The 17512-nt window shown below is 41.4% G+C and overlaps 1 protein-coding gene across 2 annotated transcripts in view; it reads left to right on the top strand.

Moving 5' to 3' along the window:
• PRIMA1 (proline rich membrane anchor 1) overlaps positions 1-17512 on the top strand; it is a 47912-nt gene that overhangs the window by 18055 nt on the left and 12345 nt on the right. For both annotated transcript variants that reach the window (XM_042871521.1, XM_042871530.1), the window contains exon 3: positions 7164-7293. In XM_042871521.1, coding sequence (XP_042727455.1) covers positions 7164-7293 — 130 coding nt within the window. The remainder of the gene's footprint in view (positions 1-7163; positions 7294-17512) is intronic.

Here is a 17512-nt window from a genome sequence, read left to right as displayed (position 1 = left end):
CACAGGGATAACAGTACCCCCTTTAAAACTGTAGTAGGGACATATGCACAGAGCAGCTGTGTGATATAAAGTTGTCTGCAACATAATGTGATAAACAGAAGAATCATCTGCTCCAGGAATAGCTAATTTCCACCAGTGTTATTTAACCTAACTACTTGAGGGAGGCAGTAAATCAAGACAGGCTTTCTGCTGAGCACACTACTATTGCCTAGTAGCAGTTGTTTACCTGACTGGCTCATAGCCCTCTGGAAATAGCCCTCAGTTTACAAGCAGCAGGAAAAGCACAGGACTACAAAGAACTGAAGAAGTAGGAAAAGATTTTGTGGCATTTTTGTGTACATCAAAGTGTACTGCAAATTTAGGGGGCTCTTATTTTGTTTAAGCCAGTCTATTCATATTGTATATAGTTGCAGCCATAATCCAGGGATGAGGATGCTGGGGCAGGACACTGCTGGTGTAAAGGAGTTCTTCAGTCTTTCCTTGCCGGGCAGCATCTCAAAACAGATACAACATAGCAGCTTCCTAAGTCAGTGCTCTTTGAGTACTGAAATAATCCAAATCCATTCTGTGATGTTTGGATTTACTGAAGATGAACTTGTCCCAAGTTAACTTTGTTATTGAAGTTGTCATCCATTCCTGCTTTACGTTCCTCTTGTGTTGGCCCAGTCTCTCAAATTAATGATGGCTGCTAAAGGATCTGGCTTTCTGTGCTGACCATCTTGCACAAAGTTTACCTCTCCAACCAGACAACAGCACATTTCAGCTTGAGGAGAAAAGCCCTGAGAACTCGTGGCTGGAAATTTTGTATTTTTGTGCATTTGCTGGATTTAATTTGCTGTTTTGGGTACTGATTTAAGTACTTTAGTGTAGTGCTCTTTTGGAGCTTGCTGTTTCTATCGAAGAGAATCAAGGGAGAAGCAGTGGCAGAGCTGGAGCCACATCTTGAATGTTGTGCCCATCAACATTCATGTTGGATGTTTAAGAGTCCATGTACCATCTTGTTACCTTAAGACAGTCTGCTTGCAATATCTTCTCTGTGCCATTTCATTACACCTGCAGGATACCTGCTTTAGCAGCGGATTGGACTAGATGATCTCCAGAGGCCCCATCCAATCCTTACAATGCTGTGATTTCTCCAGGAGATTGTAGTGCCTTGGGGCACTGGGGTGGGGAAGACAGTCCATGGCTAAAGCTCTTCAGCCACCAGCTAGATTGATTTGTTTACAAACATGAGGCAAAGGAGCAGCATTACGGCTGATGTGGCCAAATCCAGGTTGTCTTTCTGCTGAGCAGTCTGGAGGTAGAGGAGGCAAAGGTTGTTTTGCAGGCTGTCCCCAAGGCCACATCCAGCAAGCTGTGAAGGGCCTGGCCCAGCCTGTAGACCTGCATTGATCCTAGCAGTGCCACTGGCCTGTGGTTTGATGTACTCCCTCACCTGCCCTCTGGCAACTCAGGCATTGCCTGTTAGCATTTGTAGGTAATAACTGTGAAGGGAGGTCAGTGAGATGATATCTGGACCTGCCAAGGAGACAGTGAAGTGCATCCATTCATATCTTACAGCTTCTGAATCTTCAAAATGAATCATTTCAGACATGTGGTTTGCTTTGACATGTTCAGATTGTGCAAGGAATCTCAAGTGCAGGGCAGAGGGAATAGGAGTAACAGCAGAAGACCCACTGCAATGCACAAGTGCTTTTTGCTCTGAGTAGGGAGCACCAAGGCCCTCATCTTCTGGTCAGGCTCATTTGTCTCATCTTCCTAGGAAGGGTTCTCCCTCAAATCCAGGAATTTCATTGGATAAAGCCCAAACAGGACAGAACCTACTCATGTTCCTGAAATCCATTTTAAGAATAACAGCTGAAGATCTATATTTGTATCAAAGTCTAATAGTACACAAATTTCATTAGATGGCTCTCTGTGAAAGATTTGCTGGCTGCCTTTCCCTGTTAGCAGCCCTGAGTGCACATAGTGTATTCCTATCATACAGGCTATCCAAACACATCTGTAACTGCTCCTACGTGACAAAATGCAGTAACCAAGCCAGAGACACTTGAGCTTACGCTGACTCACAGATCTCTCCACATTGCCCTAGGCTAGGTAGCAAACCCTTCATCCAGAGAACCCAGAGCTGCCAGAGATGCTCTGCATCCTAGTGCAATAATGGGTGTAGGAACTAGTAGCTTCTCCTTGTCTTATAAACAGAGATGCCAAAGCACAGATTAGTGAGTTTATCAAAATAAGAAGGCAAATAAAAGTGAAGTTGAGGCTAGAACTTAATCCTGACTAAGCTAGCAGATCAACAGGTCCCTAACATACGTGACATAACACATGGGTCAGCAGAAACACACTGCCTGCATCCTCAGTTCCTTTCAATTTCCAACTAAGATGGATGAAACATTTGAGACCCTTGGAACATGAGCCTGCTTTCAAAACACAATCCAGTGTGCTTCCAGGCCAGCAAAGTAGAAGAACACTGGCTGATTCAGACAGCCTTGCAAGAGAAATGCTGCAGGCATAAAGATGGCTAGGCTTAGCCTGTGGTGAATATACAATATTAAAAATGGGCAGGTGTCTCATAAAGATGATCGCACCAGCACTCTTGACCTTTCCGCAGGAACAGAAATAAAAAGCAGGAAGAAAAACAATAAGCAGTTTTGATTTATCTTGAAAACACTCTTCCTTTTTTAGACATGAAGTCACTGTTGCTGTAGGGAGGTGAGGAGGTCACCGTCACTCTTCCACATCATGTCAGCATGCACTCACCAGCTGCCTGGGACTGAGCCTGTAGCAGGCTGACACAATCAGACGCCAGCCAGAGACACTTCTCTGGGACTGCACGTGGGAGATGGGTCACTGCTCCCTTGTCTATTTGTTGTCTCATCCCTGTTTTGTTCAGCTAACTGGCAGTGATGGCCAGGGTAGGAGGGATGACTGCTGCCTCCCTCCTCTCACTCACTGGTTCTGTGGAGGGCTGAAGCGCAGCATGGTCCCTGTAGTCAAAAGCACCCCTTATTTTGTTTTAAGCAGATGAGGACAATTTTGGAGAGTGACCTACTCTAAGATTTGCCAAAAAAAAAAACCCAGATATTTCTTCATAATTTCATGGAAGTTTTATTTCCACTTTCCTCCCAGTATTTTTGTGCTTGGACATTCAGAGAAGCCCTGTGAAGCTGAGCTAATCCTTCCTAGTGTAATGCTATAACAGGACAGAAAGTACCACAATAAGAGCAGAATGACAAAGCCTCTGGCTACAGCAAAAGAGAACAAGCCCACACACAGCATATGAAGAAATGAAGGAAAAGAGCTGCTTACCTGTAGAAGACCTCAGGTAGGCAGGGATCTCCAGCACAAGTCACCCTCACCTCCACTGCCAACCCTTAAATGACATCTGGGAAGAGGAGGATTCTGCTTCATCCCTTCCGGTCACTCAGCTGCATTGCATGCACCTGAGCTCCCCTGGGTCGGCCCTGCCTTCCCACCAGGTGCCTAATCACTGTTTCAGGCTGTGACTTAGCATTTCCACTACACCTGGTATGCCCATTGCTAGCTAGACCTCTATGCATACAAATTCTTGCTATCTTAGCATTAGAGTTGAAGCTGCCATAATGCTGAGACTTGGAAACAAATTTAGTCAAAGAAAGTTAGCATGTGAGATTTTCTGGTGCTTGAAGGGTTTGCAGGATGCCTTTACTCTCAGTGTACATTTTCATTAGTTTGTTATCTCAGAGTTGGTCCCAGCCACCCATAGTTGGTCTAAAATGGGTCTGTTGATTCATTGCATTGATGCTGTCTTTATTTAGTCTTTGGTGCTGTTTGGAATAAGGGAAAGCACTGTCCCTCTAAAAGTAAGCCTAACTGAAATTTGTACTTCCTGACTTTTAAGGCCAGAAGGAAAAAAGGCATTGTGCTCGTGAGGGCTTCCCAGAGGCAGAGCGTTTTCTTGACTTGATTGTTATTTTAAGTAAATCTCTGCAGCTGGATTTGGACTTCTTTTAGGAGAAATGAACAGTCTACCTTAAACTAAATTTTTCAGTGAAATATTTCACCAGAGTTGATAGAGTTTTGTAGCAGATAATTACCCCTAATGATAATAATTATCCTGTTTCTAATCTAAATATGCTTATCTCCATTTGTAGTGGAGTACATTCCTGAATGATTTACAAACTGTACCAGTATCTATTCCTGTATTTTGGGGATAAAAAAAAAGAGTTGCTAAAAAACAAATTATCTCAGTAGCATATACAGTTAGATTTTGGGGCATACCAGACCCCTGGCTTTTAGCTTAATTCATATGTTCCAAGCATACTGTATAGCTTTATAGTTTCATAGCCTCAACATCAAATGTCATTCCAAAGTCTATGGTTATCATACCAGCTGTAATACATGTATTTACCAAAACAGTACTCTCCTCAGAAAATATCTGGCTAGTTTGACAGTATGTGTTTTCTTAAATCTTTGCTGTTTAGCATCAGTGACTTATTTTAGTACTTCATTAATTGAATGAAATATTCAATGTTTTAACAAGACTTCTGGCAGGATGACAGCCTGCAGTTGCTTTGCTCAGGTTGCTTATCTTCAGAACGTCACAACTTTCCAACTACTTTCTACCCAGTGGTTTGTTCAGGGTGCAGAACAGCACCTTAAGGCCTAGGAGAAAACGAACATTTTCCTCAGGTTGCTTTGAAAATCACTTTCTCTGTTCAGCTGATCTTGAGACCAATGAAGAGCAGACAGGAATTAGTCAAATCAGGAGGTTGTCGTGCTCTGAGCAGCTGAAGCCAATCATGTGAGACCAGCACTGGATGCCAAGGAAGCAGATGTCAGCTCTTGGTAACCCCATAGTGATGATGCAGGAACTACCTTCACCCAGGGATGTCCTCCTTTCCTGAAACAGTACTGTGAATGACAGCAGCACATGGTTCATTGTTTCTTTATCAGATAAGGGAAAAGGTACGATTTAGTTCTGGAACAATATGCCTTTTCTGTTTTATAATAGATTTAGAAGAGGATGCACAAAGATGGAGGCCATGAGGGAGCAGTTCAGAGCCATGCACTCAGTGATGGAGACATCAGTGTCTTCCTAACACTGACAGCTGAGTGTGGGCCTCTCCAAGGGGCACTTCTCTGTGCCTCATACCTGATATATGGGGCATCCAGGTGGGCCAAGCTCTGGTTTCCCATACGTTCAAGAGGATTAAAGCAGTTCTGCTCTTCCTCAGAGGGTAATTATGGAAAGAAATGCATTAAAGATGAATGTATCACAGTAATGAGGGCAGTATAAATGCACACTGAGGAAGGTAAAAGAAACCACACAACCAGAAGCTTATTGGGAATAGTGGACATTTCTAAGGTTACTTAGCATTGCAATAATAAGCATAGAAATATAACATAATTTTTAAAGCTGTATAAACTCACCAGCAACTAATAAACAGGCTTTGATGACTTCCAGAGTTGTTTCTCGTGTTTTTCTGAGTGCCTGGTCTGGACCAGTGAGGAAAGGAATGGAGCTGGGTGAATTAAGGGTCATCTCCACATTTGCAATTCTTATTTCCTGTCTTTAATAGCTACATTTAAGTTGTCAGGAGTCATTTTCACTATTCCGTTCCAAATGTATCTGTTTATTCTCCATGTAAAAATACTGTGATAAAGCACCAAGGAGCACGTGCTACTCAAGCAGGTAACAGGTGTTGCTTTAGGCCCTTTCTTTGCCATTTGTTACTCTCACTTATCGTGCAGAAGAGCAACCCAACCTGGTTTCACGATCTTGGTTTACTCTATGACTAGGTTGGTTAATCCTGCCTTGGAAGAAGAATAGGAACTAGGTATGAAGGACCCTACCAGTCCTATTCTGTATGATTGTATCATATGCATATACATTTCATTTGATTTCAGTGGAACCATTTCTGTTCCTTGGGGCAATATCAGGGGGGTAGAGTTGGCCCTGAGTATGTATACCCCTGCGTGCCAGCATATTCTTATCTTTGAAATGCTCTCTGTTCTGGAATGTTAAAAAGATAACAATATTTAAATCGTTCATAAAATATCAGGTCATATCAGAATACATAATTCCATCCCCCCCAGTGGAAACTAACTCTGCAGTGTCACAGTAAGAAAGTAAAAATTTATTTGCTGAAATGGTTTGGAAGTAGACTGTCAGAAGTGGAACCAGGAGCCGTTAGTTCTACAGCTTACTTGATTTCTCAGCTTCCTTTTGCTATATTTGGTTATTTCCTCTACTTAACTGAAAATGCAGATTTAGTCATTCCCATTAACTGAATCATTTTTGAACTTCCTTTAGAAGGACCCAACATCTCATGATAGTTATGTGGTTGAGTATACTGAGGAAAGGGTCTCTTCCCCCTTTGCAATAACAAGTGTTGCTCATGGCATTGTCTACTGCTCACCATCCTTCAAGGAACAGGTGTCCCAGAAAATATGGGAAAAAGAATTTGGCCCTGGGGAAAAAGATTTGAGCTAAGTGCCACCAGTAGTACTTCCGATTCAAAGTGTTGCTTGTCTTGAGTAGCATTAAACACGCAATTCTAGCCCTAAATTGAATAAGAAAAATGTAATAACAATTGCTTGCTTTCATGAGTTAGCATTTGTTATTGTAAACATTTCTTAACATTTGGGATGCATAACAGTGAAGAAGTTTGGCAGCCACAGTCCTCTATGAGCAATTAATAAATGCAATGAAATTCCTGTTTTTTTAAAACCTATTCCCCTTCCTTTCTCCAAGGTTACAATGATAGCAGCTGCGATATTGATTGGTACACACTGCTACTGCTCCCTTATAAACCTCCCCTAATGTGATTTGAAAGCCTGTCCTTATCAGCATGACGTCTGCTGCTGATGTACAGAAGATGACAATCTTGGAGGAGGGGAGAGGTTTCCTGCAGGTGGAGGTTTCTCCTCCGTGCTGAACACTGTGGATAGCAACGACACACAAGAACTTGGTCATCTGGAAACTATGAGAGAAATATCTTGTACCAAACAGGGGGATTGACTGGGAGAAAAATATAAACTGTCCTAAATGTGAGGCAGCCTCTTTGTATGAATCTGTGGCCCTGGCATTGTGCTACTGTATGAGTAACTAAAATGGATCTGACTATATTCAGCTTATGCGAGAGATTTCATGTGTTTTTCCACACTCTTTATTACAGCTCCCAAGTCTACTTTCTGCCCCACTGAAGAGACCTGGTGGCCAGGCCTGGTTATTATCATTGCAGTATGCTGTGCCACACTAGTGTTCCTCTTTGTAGTTGTCATCATTTGCTACAAAGCCATAAAAAGGTAAGGCTACAGATGCTTTTAATGTGCTTAGAGCAGTGTAATCCTACAAAAGCTGACCCAAGACTTGGCTTGGTTTTCTTCAAATGCATCCTAAGGGCAAAATGCAGACTGAGGTACTCTATGGTCAATGTGTGTTTTTATTGGAAAATTAATTTATGTACTGTCTGTGTAAAGGATGAAGTTCAATTCACAGCCATGGGCTTGAGAAGAGGAAAAGTTAGAAATGGGACAAAATCACAATGTTTGGGTTAATGTCAGCTTCCCCAAAGTTAAAATGCTGCAGGATGCTGAATAATGTCAATAAGCTTTCAATTCAAAATGTATATGTGGGATGTGAGATTTTTGGCCCAGACCCATTGCTAAGTGCAACATTTCAAATTGATACAAGCTCGTATAACCTAAACTATAGGGTAATTTGTGTAATTTTTCATTTGGAGACTCAACTTCTGACTTATTCTTGATTATTCTCTTTTTTTTTTTCTTGCTTCAATCTACATAATCAAAATCAAAATTTACTTCTTTTAATTTAAAAGCCCATGTGAAGCCTATGTACAATACTGTGTGTAGTAACCATCTCAGCTCCTCTGCCGCTGGCTTTGTGACAGATGTGTGCTTGTTGAGACTCCAGGCAGTTAGATAGCTTTAACATCAGTTACACAGAAAAATGGGATGGGAGATCAACTCTTTAAAAAGAATTTCAACTTTCCAAAGTTGAAAAAAAATCAAAACTTGAAAGTTTCTATATGAAAGCACTGACTGTGAGTCCAATACGTGGATTTAGAAAAGACAGTGCCTTCTGGGAAACTGCATTCCCACAGTGGATGGAGTTTCTTTGAGGACACCTCACGGTTGGGTTTTCATCATGTCACTATTTCGTAATGTAGGTGTCTCACGCAGGAACTGTACTGCAGCTGGGTCATTCGGCTCACCACAGAGAATACAATAATCATAACTCTCATGAGATGCTGCAGTGACATCTGAATCACAATTTGGAAAAGTGATGTTTTTTCCAGCTTTGGAATGTTTGAGGGATCTGTCTAAGGTGGGAAAAAAAAAAAAAAAAAAAAAAAAAAAAGCAGGAAAAGAAAATAATTTTCATGAAAAAGTTATTTGTGTGCAAGGCAACTGCAAGACTTTCGATGAGCCCCAACAGGAATATCACAATGGTAGAGCATTGCATGTACCTTCTGGTTGCCTGAAAAATTTATGCAGGATTTGGATGATGGTATATCCAAGAGTACCAAAAAGGGAGAATTCAGACAAGAAAACAGAAATCTGTATCTACTACCTTATTAAATTGATATATTTTCTATTCTAGTATAGCTTAAATGAATGGTTATTAGTTTTGAGGAGCTAGAAAGCTTTCACTCTGTCTACTGCACTTTAAAAAAATCATCCGTGGAGGACTGAAACCAGAGTCCAGTTGGATGGGTAACCCAGCAAAATTTCTTGCTTGTAGTTCATAATCTATGTTGGTCTGTTCACAGGGGACAAGTCCAGCTCCCTATGGAAAGTTGTATTTTTTTCAACAGCTATTGCATTTGTCTGCTTAATGTCAAATTATGAATGATTTCTGTCAAGGCTGCAAAATATGCCGATGGAAGCAGTAACTCTCCAAGACAATGTGAGCTTAGCAAAAAAAATGCTCTTCAGATCTGCTCTCTGCTGCTGCTAGATGGAAAATATAGAAAAGAAATTTAATCAGACAAATTTAGAGCTGCCTGGAAAAGGCTATGGGAGTTCACATAAACAACTCTCTTGTGTGTCATGTCAGTGAAGGGTAATGCAGGTGCTTGATGAAGACACCAGTTATTTGTCAGTGGTGAGAATATTAACATACAAGTCTGCAGCTTGAACTGACATTAGGCTCAGAGAAAAGTGAAAATTCCTCTTTTATCTTATTGTTGACATTTACAGTGTTGACAAATGCTTAGCTGAAAACTGCTCAGCTGTGGAATGGATGGCTATAAAGAAAAATCTTATTAATTATATTTTTTACAGAGTAACTAGAGCATTGCTTTTCATCAATGAGTCCTTTCTTAAACAACTGTTAAACAGATGCCTTGAAGTGCCTGGCAGCATCCCTCAGTAGCTCAAGTTCCTTGATCTATTGTAAAGGCTATCTATCGATAAGTCCTGAGAAATAAGATAAGTCACTACACAAGAGAAGCATCTCTGCCTTCAACACAGAGTATTATCACATATCATTGAGCTGAATTGGTTTTAGCTAGTGTGAGAAATCCTTCACTCTATTTTTTTGCTGGGAGGTAGAGCTGGCTAAGGAAGGAAGGAGGATATTAATCTGAGTGACACTGAAGCTGAATCCCTTCAGTGTGCTCCATCATGCTCTGTACCTGTGCTTTGCCCCATCCTTTCTTACAAGTCCATCACATCAGCTCTCACATTCAATCCCCCCAGACCCTTATTTCTTTGCAGTTCCTGGAAGTGCGATGTTTGTCATTGCAGTGTCTCTGACAGATATGGCTGCCACTGCTCCCAGGGCAGCATGTTGTCTGGTTGCTTATCATACTCTCATCTCCTTCAAATGTGATCCCTTTCAAACTCTTCTTCAACTGTATCTAGGTTGGGGTATAGACATGACATGGCATAACCCTTGTTGTCTGAGGAAAGGCCCACACAGTTTCTCTCTATGTAGAAGCAAGAAACCAGACGGAAGATCCCACCCTTGCCCATGCTGAATCTTTCTTAGCTCAGGATGAGGATAATATAGTGGGTCACCACTGAACAGCATCCCTTCCTTCTTTGTGCCACATCTGGCATGTCTTCAAGTTACGAAGTTGGCAAAGCTTCATTTCGCTGCCACCATTTAGCTGATGGTTGAGGCAGCAGCAAGGGGCACCAGGAGAATGGCAAAGCTTTCTCGGAAGGAACTATTTACAATGCCCATCATGAGCTGACTCTTGAGACCCTTTCCTGCTTAGTTTCCTGAGTCTGAGACAGATATCAAACCATTTGCCTACATCTCACGGACGTCAGCTAGGTTCAACACCTGCTGTCTGACTATCAGTGTAAATGCAAAAGTGGCAAGGATTATTATCCAAATACATGCTCTGTAAAACATTGTGTATCGCCTTCCAGAATTCTTAGACAGGAATTTTCTACCTCTTCCTGGAAGAGCTGGGAAAGGTCCACATCTTCATGTTTGGAAACTCTCTCCGATGGGAGCCTGAGGTGCAGCAGAAACTGAAAGCACCAGTAAGCATGAAAACTGGCTTGCCAGCAAGCAGCAGATGGTTCAAAATCTTTTTTGGAGCCTACAGGAACTACATTTAAAATTCTCACAAGCTGATCAGCTAAAAAAGAAATAAACTGAAATAATAATACCAAGAAGATACTGAACACAAGCTGCTTATAAAGTACATTTACCCATGGGCAAAACTCATACTATCAGCCAATCTGAATTAAACTACAGTAAACATATATGATGTGTACCTGTCAGTGACAAATCCTTAAGTATTATGTATTATGTACTGCAAGGAGCATAACCGAACTAACTTGATAGCTTGATTCCATATTTCTCTGCTTAATAGTCTTCCAAATGAAGTGGGATTTATTGCTTGGCCATCAACAATATCTGTATCCTACTTAGCCTAAAGCATGAGGCTCATCTTAATTAGCAATATAAGCACTAAAGAGATGCTGAAGAGTGAAATAATAACAAGTATCTGATTGTAGGGTATAGCAAGTGTTTAATGTCTTAGCAGAAGAGTACAGGCAGAGATTTATTTGCACAGAGCTTGATTCTGTTGTACTAATCCTTCACTTTCAGAAGAATCAAATTTAAAATGGAAAGAAAAAGTAGAAAAATGCTATTGCACTGAAGTTAAAATCTACAGTTTCAAAGGGCCAGACCCAATCCAATTCTCTTGTATCTGCTTTTCTGCTACAAGAAGACAGGGAGTACCTGTTCGTAAGGTATCATAACTCAGCTCTATTTTTATTTGCTCTGTATAAAATATTTCACCTGAGTTTTCCTTTCAGTAAGCTAGAGTTTGGCTTATCAAAAGTTTGGCACTTAGCCATTTTTGTCATGAAATACAACCTAGTGAATTGTTGCTTATTTGTATGAAATAACTAGTGAAACCAAGCCAGCCTGTTGTTATCTCCATCCCCACATCTCTCTAGAAATATTAAATTCTCTCATATGAAATGCTCATAAGAAATGCTGAAATCCACTCCTTTGTTTTCTGGTGCACAAGGGAACTAATACCAAAATATTTAGATCAGCTTTAATACTCAGAGCACTGCCAGATATATTAAACTCTTGGGAAGATACCTACGGAGCAGTTCTAGATTTCTGCATCTGCACAGATGACCTTTGTCAATCATTTGAAGAGACTGTGTTGTGCTACTGTGTGGTTGTATGCTTGATGATGGCAACCCCAGTTTTGCAATAGAGGAACAGCTATTCTCTTTGGTTACAATGACAGAAGGATATTTCCTCTTTAAAAAAAAAAAAATCTGAATTTTCTCTTAAGAAACTTTCACAAAGAATATTAGAAAAGAATCTAAGAATTGGCTGGATGTGTTGCACTTTGTTCAGGCAGCCATCAGTGTCTGTGACACCTTTTGTCTGCAGATTTCTAGAATAGGCATAACCACAAGGCAGAACTCAGACTCATTTAGGTAGTAGGAATTCTCATTTCAGAGGGTAAAGATAGCACTCTCAAAGTCAGGGATTTCTGTAACACTTTGCATGTCTGAATGAGTAACCAAATATGTAGTTGCAAATCTGGACTACCTCCAGGTGTTTCTCCAGCATTTTATCCCTCTAAAAACCTGATGCCCTTTCCCTTTCCCTGGAGCATGCTCACCAAGAAGTAAAACCAGGAGGTCCACAGACAATTAGCACAGGCTGGAGGGAGCAAGGCCATCTCGGTATTACATGGTTTCTTGACTGGTCTTGGGCAATGCACCATGAATACAAGCAGCTCTATCAAATCTTAATCTGGCTTAAATCAGTGCAGCTTCAAAAAACAATCAGTGGAGCTCTCTTTCTCTTAATCAGCTCTGGAGGTGGCTGCCTCCTGAGCTTTTCTCAACATATCCTTACCATGTAAGTACCTGAAGCATGGTAAGACAGTAAGACTGAACTGAAGTGGGAAGTAAACACAGCAAAGAAGATTAATGAGAGAATTTTTGTAAATAAACAGCTGAAATGGAGGAGAAAGGGATTGGCATTTTGTAATCCTGTTTCTGCAGCTCAGTGGTGTGTCAATGCCTTACTATGAGGCATTTATATAAAAGGGGAAAACAAATCTCTGGTTGTCTATATAAAATTATGATACTGAGCCATCTCTCCAGTCTCAAAGCAGAGAGCAAAGCTGAGCACCCAAGTCTCTGTGCTAGCTGATGCATAGGCCTTGTAACCTGGCAGGAGTTGTTTAGAATCTTTTTCGATACATGAAAAGCCTGTACTTAGTTTCCCCAGAACATCCATATCATCTGAGATGGCCTGTGAGCTTCTCATTGTGCCTAGGGATATGACTCATTGGTTCTGCAGAATTTTAGGACAAATACCTCTGTGCTCACTGTACCACAGGTTTTGCTGACAAAGAGCCCTCTTGCTAAGTCAGCAAAGAAAACAGCCTGATGATAGCAAAGTCTAACATAATATACCTTCTACTCAATACTCGAACTTTGTCAAGCCTCAACAGGTTTGTATGTGTCTTGTAGCCTGAGAGAATGGTACCATAAATGCCTACACATGCAATTCCTTACATAGGTGGTGAGTTCACCTTCAAATAATAATTAAATAGGAGAAAACATTGTACTGAAATAAAATGACAGGTCTTATTTACACTGTTTTAAAATTCATTGGTCAGGTGTTTTCTAGAGTACTCAGCATTGCCCTGTGATTTATGGACCCTGTGTACTGCAAGGTCTAGTTTCAGTAGTTGGAACAGGCTTCAGGAGGTTGACTTTTAACAAAATGAGGCAGGTGCTTGCAAAGGGAAAACACCAAGCAGAGGCAGGAGCTATAGTGAGCCACTGTGTGTGTCCTACTGGACAGATCACAGCCCTCTGTTTCTCAATTTGTACTGCTTGCACTCCCAAAAAGAAGGCACTATATAGTTCCTTCTTCTATAGCCATACGGCTGTCTCTTATGAGAAGTACTGAGATAAACCAGTCTAGTCCAAAATCATTATTAATTGCAACAAAACAGTGTTTTTCAATATGACAAGTCAGAAGAATGGTCTAATCTACATGGTTGCTATAAAGTGGATATCTACAGCATGACTGATGACCTGCCATTTTTCTGTTTTCTGCTGCAGATTAGGCTAGCACATCAAATGGGCAGAAATCCTGCACCAGGTGAAAGTATTTTACCATTACTGCCTCAGCACAACTCAGCTACATGTGGATTTCACCTGTGTGATGCTCATGTTAATCTAGTTGTACTAGCTGAAATATTGCCAAAATGTACCCAGCACAAGTCAAAGATACAGTCAGACGCTGGAGGTCTAAAATGGAAGATTTACCAATTTGAATGATTTTTGAATGATTTTTTATTACATGTCATTTTTCTTGAAGCTGCAGCTTCTGAAGTAATATGTATAAATATGAGATTAGGGTTTAAGATGGGATTTTCATCTCTTCACCCACTCTTTTCACCTATAATTCTTAAAATGGACTTTAAATTCAAGACTCTCACATATTCAAAACTCCACAAGGCAAAGAAATAAATTTCTATTCCTTAGAAATTCATTTGATTTTTAAACTTCTGCAAGCTGACATGAGGGCTCTTGTGGTTGACCCTGCAGATGAAAAATCACAGCTGTGTCTGAGATGTGTCTGGTACAGTGTGCTGGTACACCTATGGAAAGTTTTTGTTTGGGTTATCTAGGGTACTTGTGGTTCTGTGTTTGTTACAGCCTGCAAAAACCCAGCAGTAGCACACTGGGATGCCCAGAACAATCTGTTTTATGAAGCAGAGGAAACTGTACCCCTGGCGCTAGGATAGGAATCAGTTACTCCATCACTGTACCACACAGAAATTCCCTCTACACTCAATACACTCAGAGAATCCCCTGGAAACCTGCTGTGTGCATTTATCATTCCCTGTCCCTTTCCACAGAGGATTTGCAGTGCATCTGGAGTCAGAGCAGTGGAGCCTGATTTCTCCAGTGTAGGAACAGCTGCAGTTCCCTGTGGGCTCAGCAGACAGAGAGGATTTGCAGGACTTCTAAAACCCAATAATTTAGAAAGAGAAAGCCAGAGAAGTATGGGCCTGATTCATCACTGTCAGCCTGTGTTTCTTTCCAGCTATTTCTACTGAATTTCAAGTCATATCTAGTTGTCTCTAGCCAAATTCTTGGTTTTTGCCCTCACTGCTGGTACTCACCCTCTTGCCACAGCATGAAAAGAGCCAAAACAGCCAGGATTGAACCCAGTCACATGCATGAGTACCCTGCTTCCAGCAGTTCCTCTGCGAGTCTAGCGCTGTCCCTGGTAGGCTTTGTCTGGACCTGATTTGTTCTGCACTGGAGCTACCACATGCTAGTCCTGCCCATGGAGGAGGAAGGCACCAGTTCTTCCCATCACTTTCATCCAAGCTGTTGACTCCCTTAGGAGCATTAAGGCTTCACAGAAGGATCTTGACAAGTTACAGGCTGGGCAGTCACCAAGTGCATGAAGTCTAATCAACATAGAATTGCTTGGGCAATTGATGTTAAAGATCTTCAAGTCCAACCACAGCCTAACCATACTACCCTAACTCTAACAACTCTTTGCTAAATCATGTCCCTGAGCACCACATCTAAATGGTTTTTAAGCACATTCAGGGTCTCAACTCAACTACCACAACTACCACCCACCAGCCTACTCCAGTGCCTAACAACCCTTTCTGTAAAGAAGTTTTTCCTGATATCCAACCTAAATTTACCCTGCAACTTGAGGCCATACAAGAGGCCATACAACTTGAGGCTTAGCAAGAGCCAGTGCCAGATTCTGCACCTAATCTGATTTCTGCTCAACTATCCTTTCTTCTCTGCACCCCAGTACTACATATTTATAAAGCTCCTGGGTTGCTAAGCAGCACTCAGCTCCCACTTTGAGAGAGCCTTGCTGAAAAGGCAAGATGTGCTGTAGGTCAGTGTGAGAGAAGATGACACTTGCTGGGTGGTCATGCTCAGCCACATGTTTGCCTCATTCCTCAATTGTTTCCTCAGTCAGCGGGTGTGTGATTATCCCCTTCAGTACCATCAGGCTGGAGAACATGCTTCCAGATTGTCTGGCTTTGAGAGTTGTTGGCTAAATATCTATGTTAGAAGGCATTTTTGAAGATGGCCTGTTCTAGGAGTATCCCTGCATCTCTTACCCTAACTAAAGCCGGGTAGTGAAGTGCAAACAGAGAGGAATGAAGGGTCTGGTCTCATCTGTTTACAAGTCAATAATAGGAAAATAAGGTGGTTCCTTTTCTTGCCTTTGCCTTAAAACATTCTTGCAAAGAGGCTCCAGATGGAGAAATTATGCAGTGCCTTCTCGGGTGTCTTCTTTCTGAGGCTGTGGCACAAAACATTGTGAAAGACGTTAATACTCCCAAGCAGTGATAAGTGTGTGCTAATCTGGCTCTTCCCTTCAGTTGCTCTTAACTCTGAGAGCCCTGTGGTCTTCTGAACATGGAGACAGGCTGAATTGAATCCTTCCTTAGTTACAATTAGCTGAACCTACTTAGCTCGCAAACTACATAAATCCAAATCTTTGTGCATACATCAAGGTGCACTGGACTTGCTGCTTGCTCTGCCTCCGTACAGACTTGCCCAGTTGCACACCTGGAGCATGGGAAAGATGGGACCACTGTGTAGAGTCAGCTCATGGCAGGTGTGCATTTTTCTTGCAAAGAGAAGGATCTGGCTTTGCAGAGTTTTCTCTGTGACTGGAGAAATTCAGGAGCAGCTGCTTGGAAATCAGTGGTTTTACTCTAACTGGTAACAGAGACAGATTGCCTCAAATGCAAAGTGATACAGAAAGCTGCAGGTCTGTTTATTTTACAAATTTTAGCTTTCTTCTCATCTCCTTGCATTTATTTGTCCTATAGATAGTCTTCTGTTAGAGACATTTCTGTACTAGAAAATAGGCAGAGAATTTTGTTTCACCTGCACAGAATGCATCTGTTTAAATAATTATGTGAAACTCTACTCAAATGATTAGTTGAAATAGCAGTGGCCTTGCTCTTCTGTCTGCTTGCTGCCTATCTTTTCAAGGGATCAAATAGCACATAACTATATGCAGATAACCATCTGCATTCAGCAAAAAATCTGGGCACAAAGTAGCACGGATCAACTTTGTTTTGGGGGTGGAAAAGTCCAGTGCCTAGAATGGCAATATCTATAATTGCCTGGGTGGTGAGAGACATAATGTCCTTCAGAGATTGTGAGAGAGCAGTGGAGAGTAGCTGTTGCTCCCTCTTCCACCTTACTATTCCAACCCCACATTTTTTCCCATATTTATAGTCCAATTGGCCTGGCGTACCAACTACCAGCCAGTTTGCAGACATGGGATGCAGTTCCTGCAGCTTTCCCTCCTCCATTTCCCATATAAATATCCTTTTTAGTAAGGACAACTTCTACCTGGGAGCTCAGCTAAGTAATAGTTTAGAACTGATTTTACTGGCCAGCATAGCTGAGTAAATTGATTAAGCCATCCTCATGTTTTGTTCGACATATTTGTTTAGATGTCTATATAAAACAAGCTAGGTTTTAATCAGGATTGATACAGTGGGCATTTAAATAGCACATTTCTTCAGATTTTCTTAATGTTTGTTAAGCATTTTGAGGACTGAAAGTACACAATAGTGATCAATGTTGTTCAATCTGTACCAGAAGGACTGGAAAGCATTGGGGGACTAAAAGAAGATCTCAAGTTTAGGCTAGCACTCATGGTTCTGTATTACCAGCACGTAGCAGATGATCAGAGCAAGGTTTGCTGCTTCACATCCTCACCCGTGGGAATGTGCATGGCTTATTTTTGTGCACAAAGAGCTCTCACACACATACAGAAATGAAGGACCAAACCTGTAAGGAGACATTGCATTGACAGCAGAGCATCAGTCGGCAGGCAGTTGTATTGTTAGCTGGGTGGTGGGTGGTAAGTTCATACATCATCACATTTTTTTCCATTTTACTTCTCTGTGTTAGTACTTTTTATCTTCAAGCAACAATTTCTGTTTTGTTTCCAATTCTCTTCTTGGGAGGG

The sequence above is a fragment of the Lagopus leucura genome, unplaced genomic scaffold (assembly GCF_019238085.1).
Source record: "Lagopus leucura isolate 7727_CA_CO unplaced genomic scaffold, USGS_WTPT01 Super-Scaffold_1, whole genome shotgun sequence".
In the NCBI taxonomy this organism is placed as follows: domain Eukaryota; kingdom Metazoa; phylum Chordata; class Aves; order Galliformes; family Phasianidae; genus Lagopus; species Lagopus leucura.
Note: the sequence above shows the minus strand (reverse complement) of the source record. Positions and strands in the feature narration are given on the sequence as shown.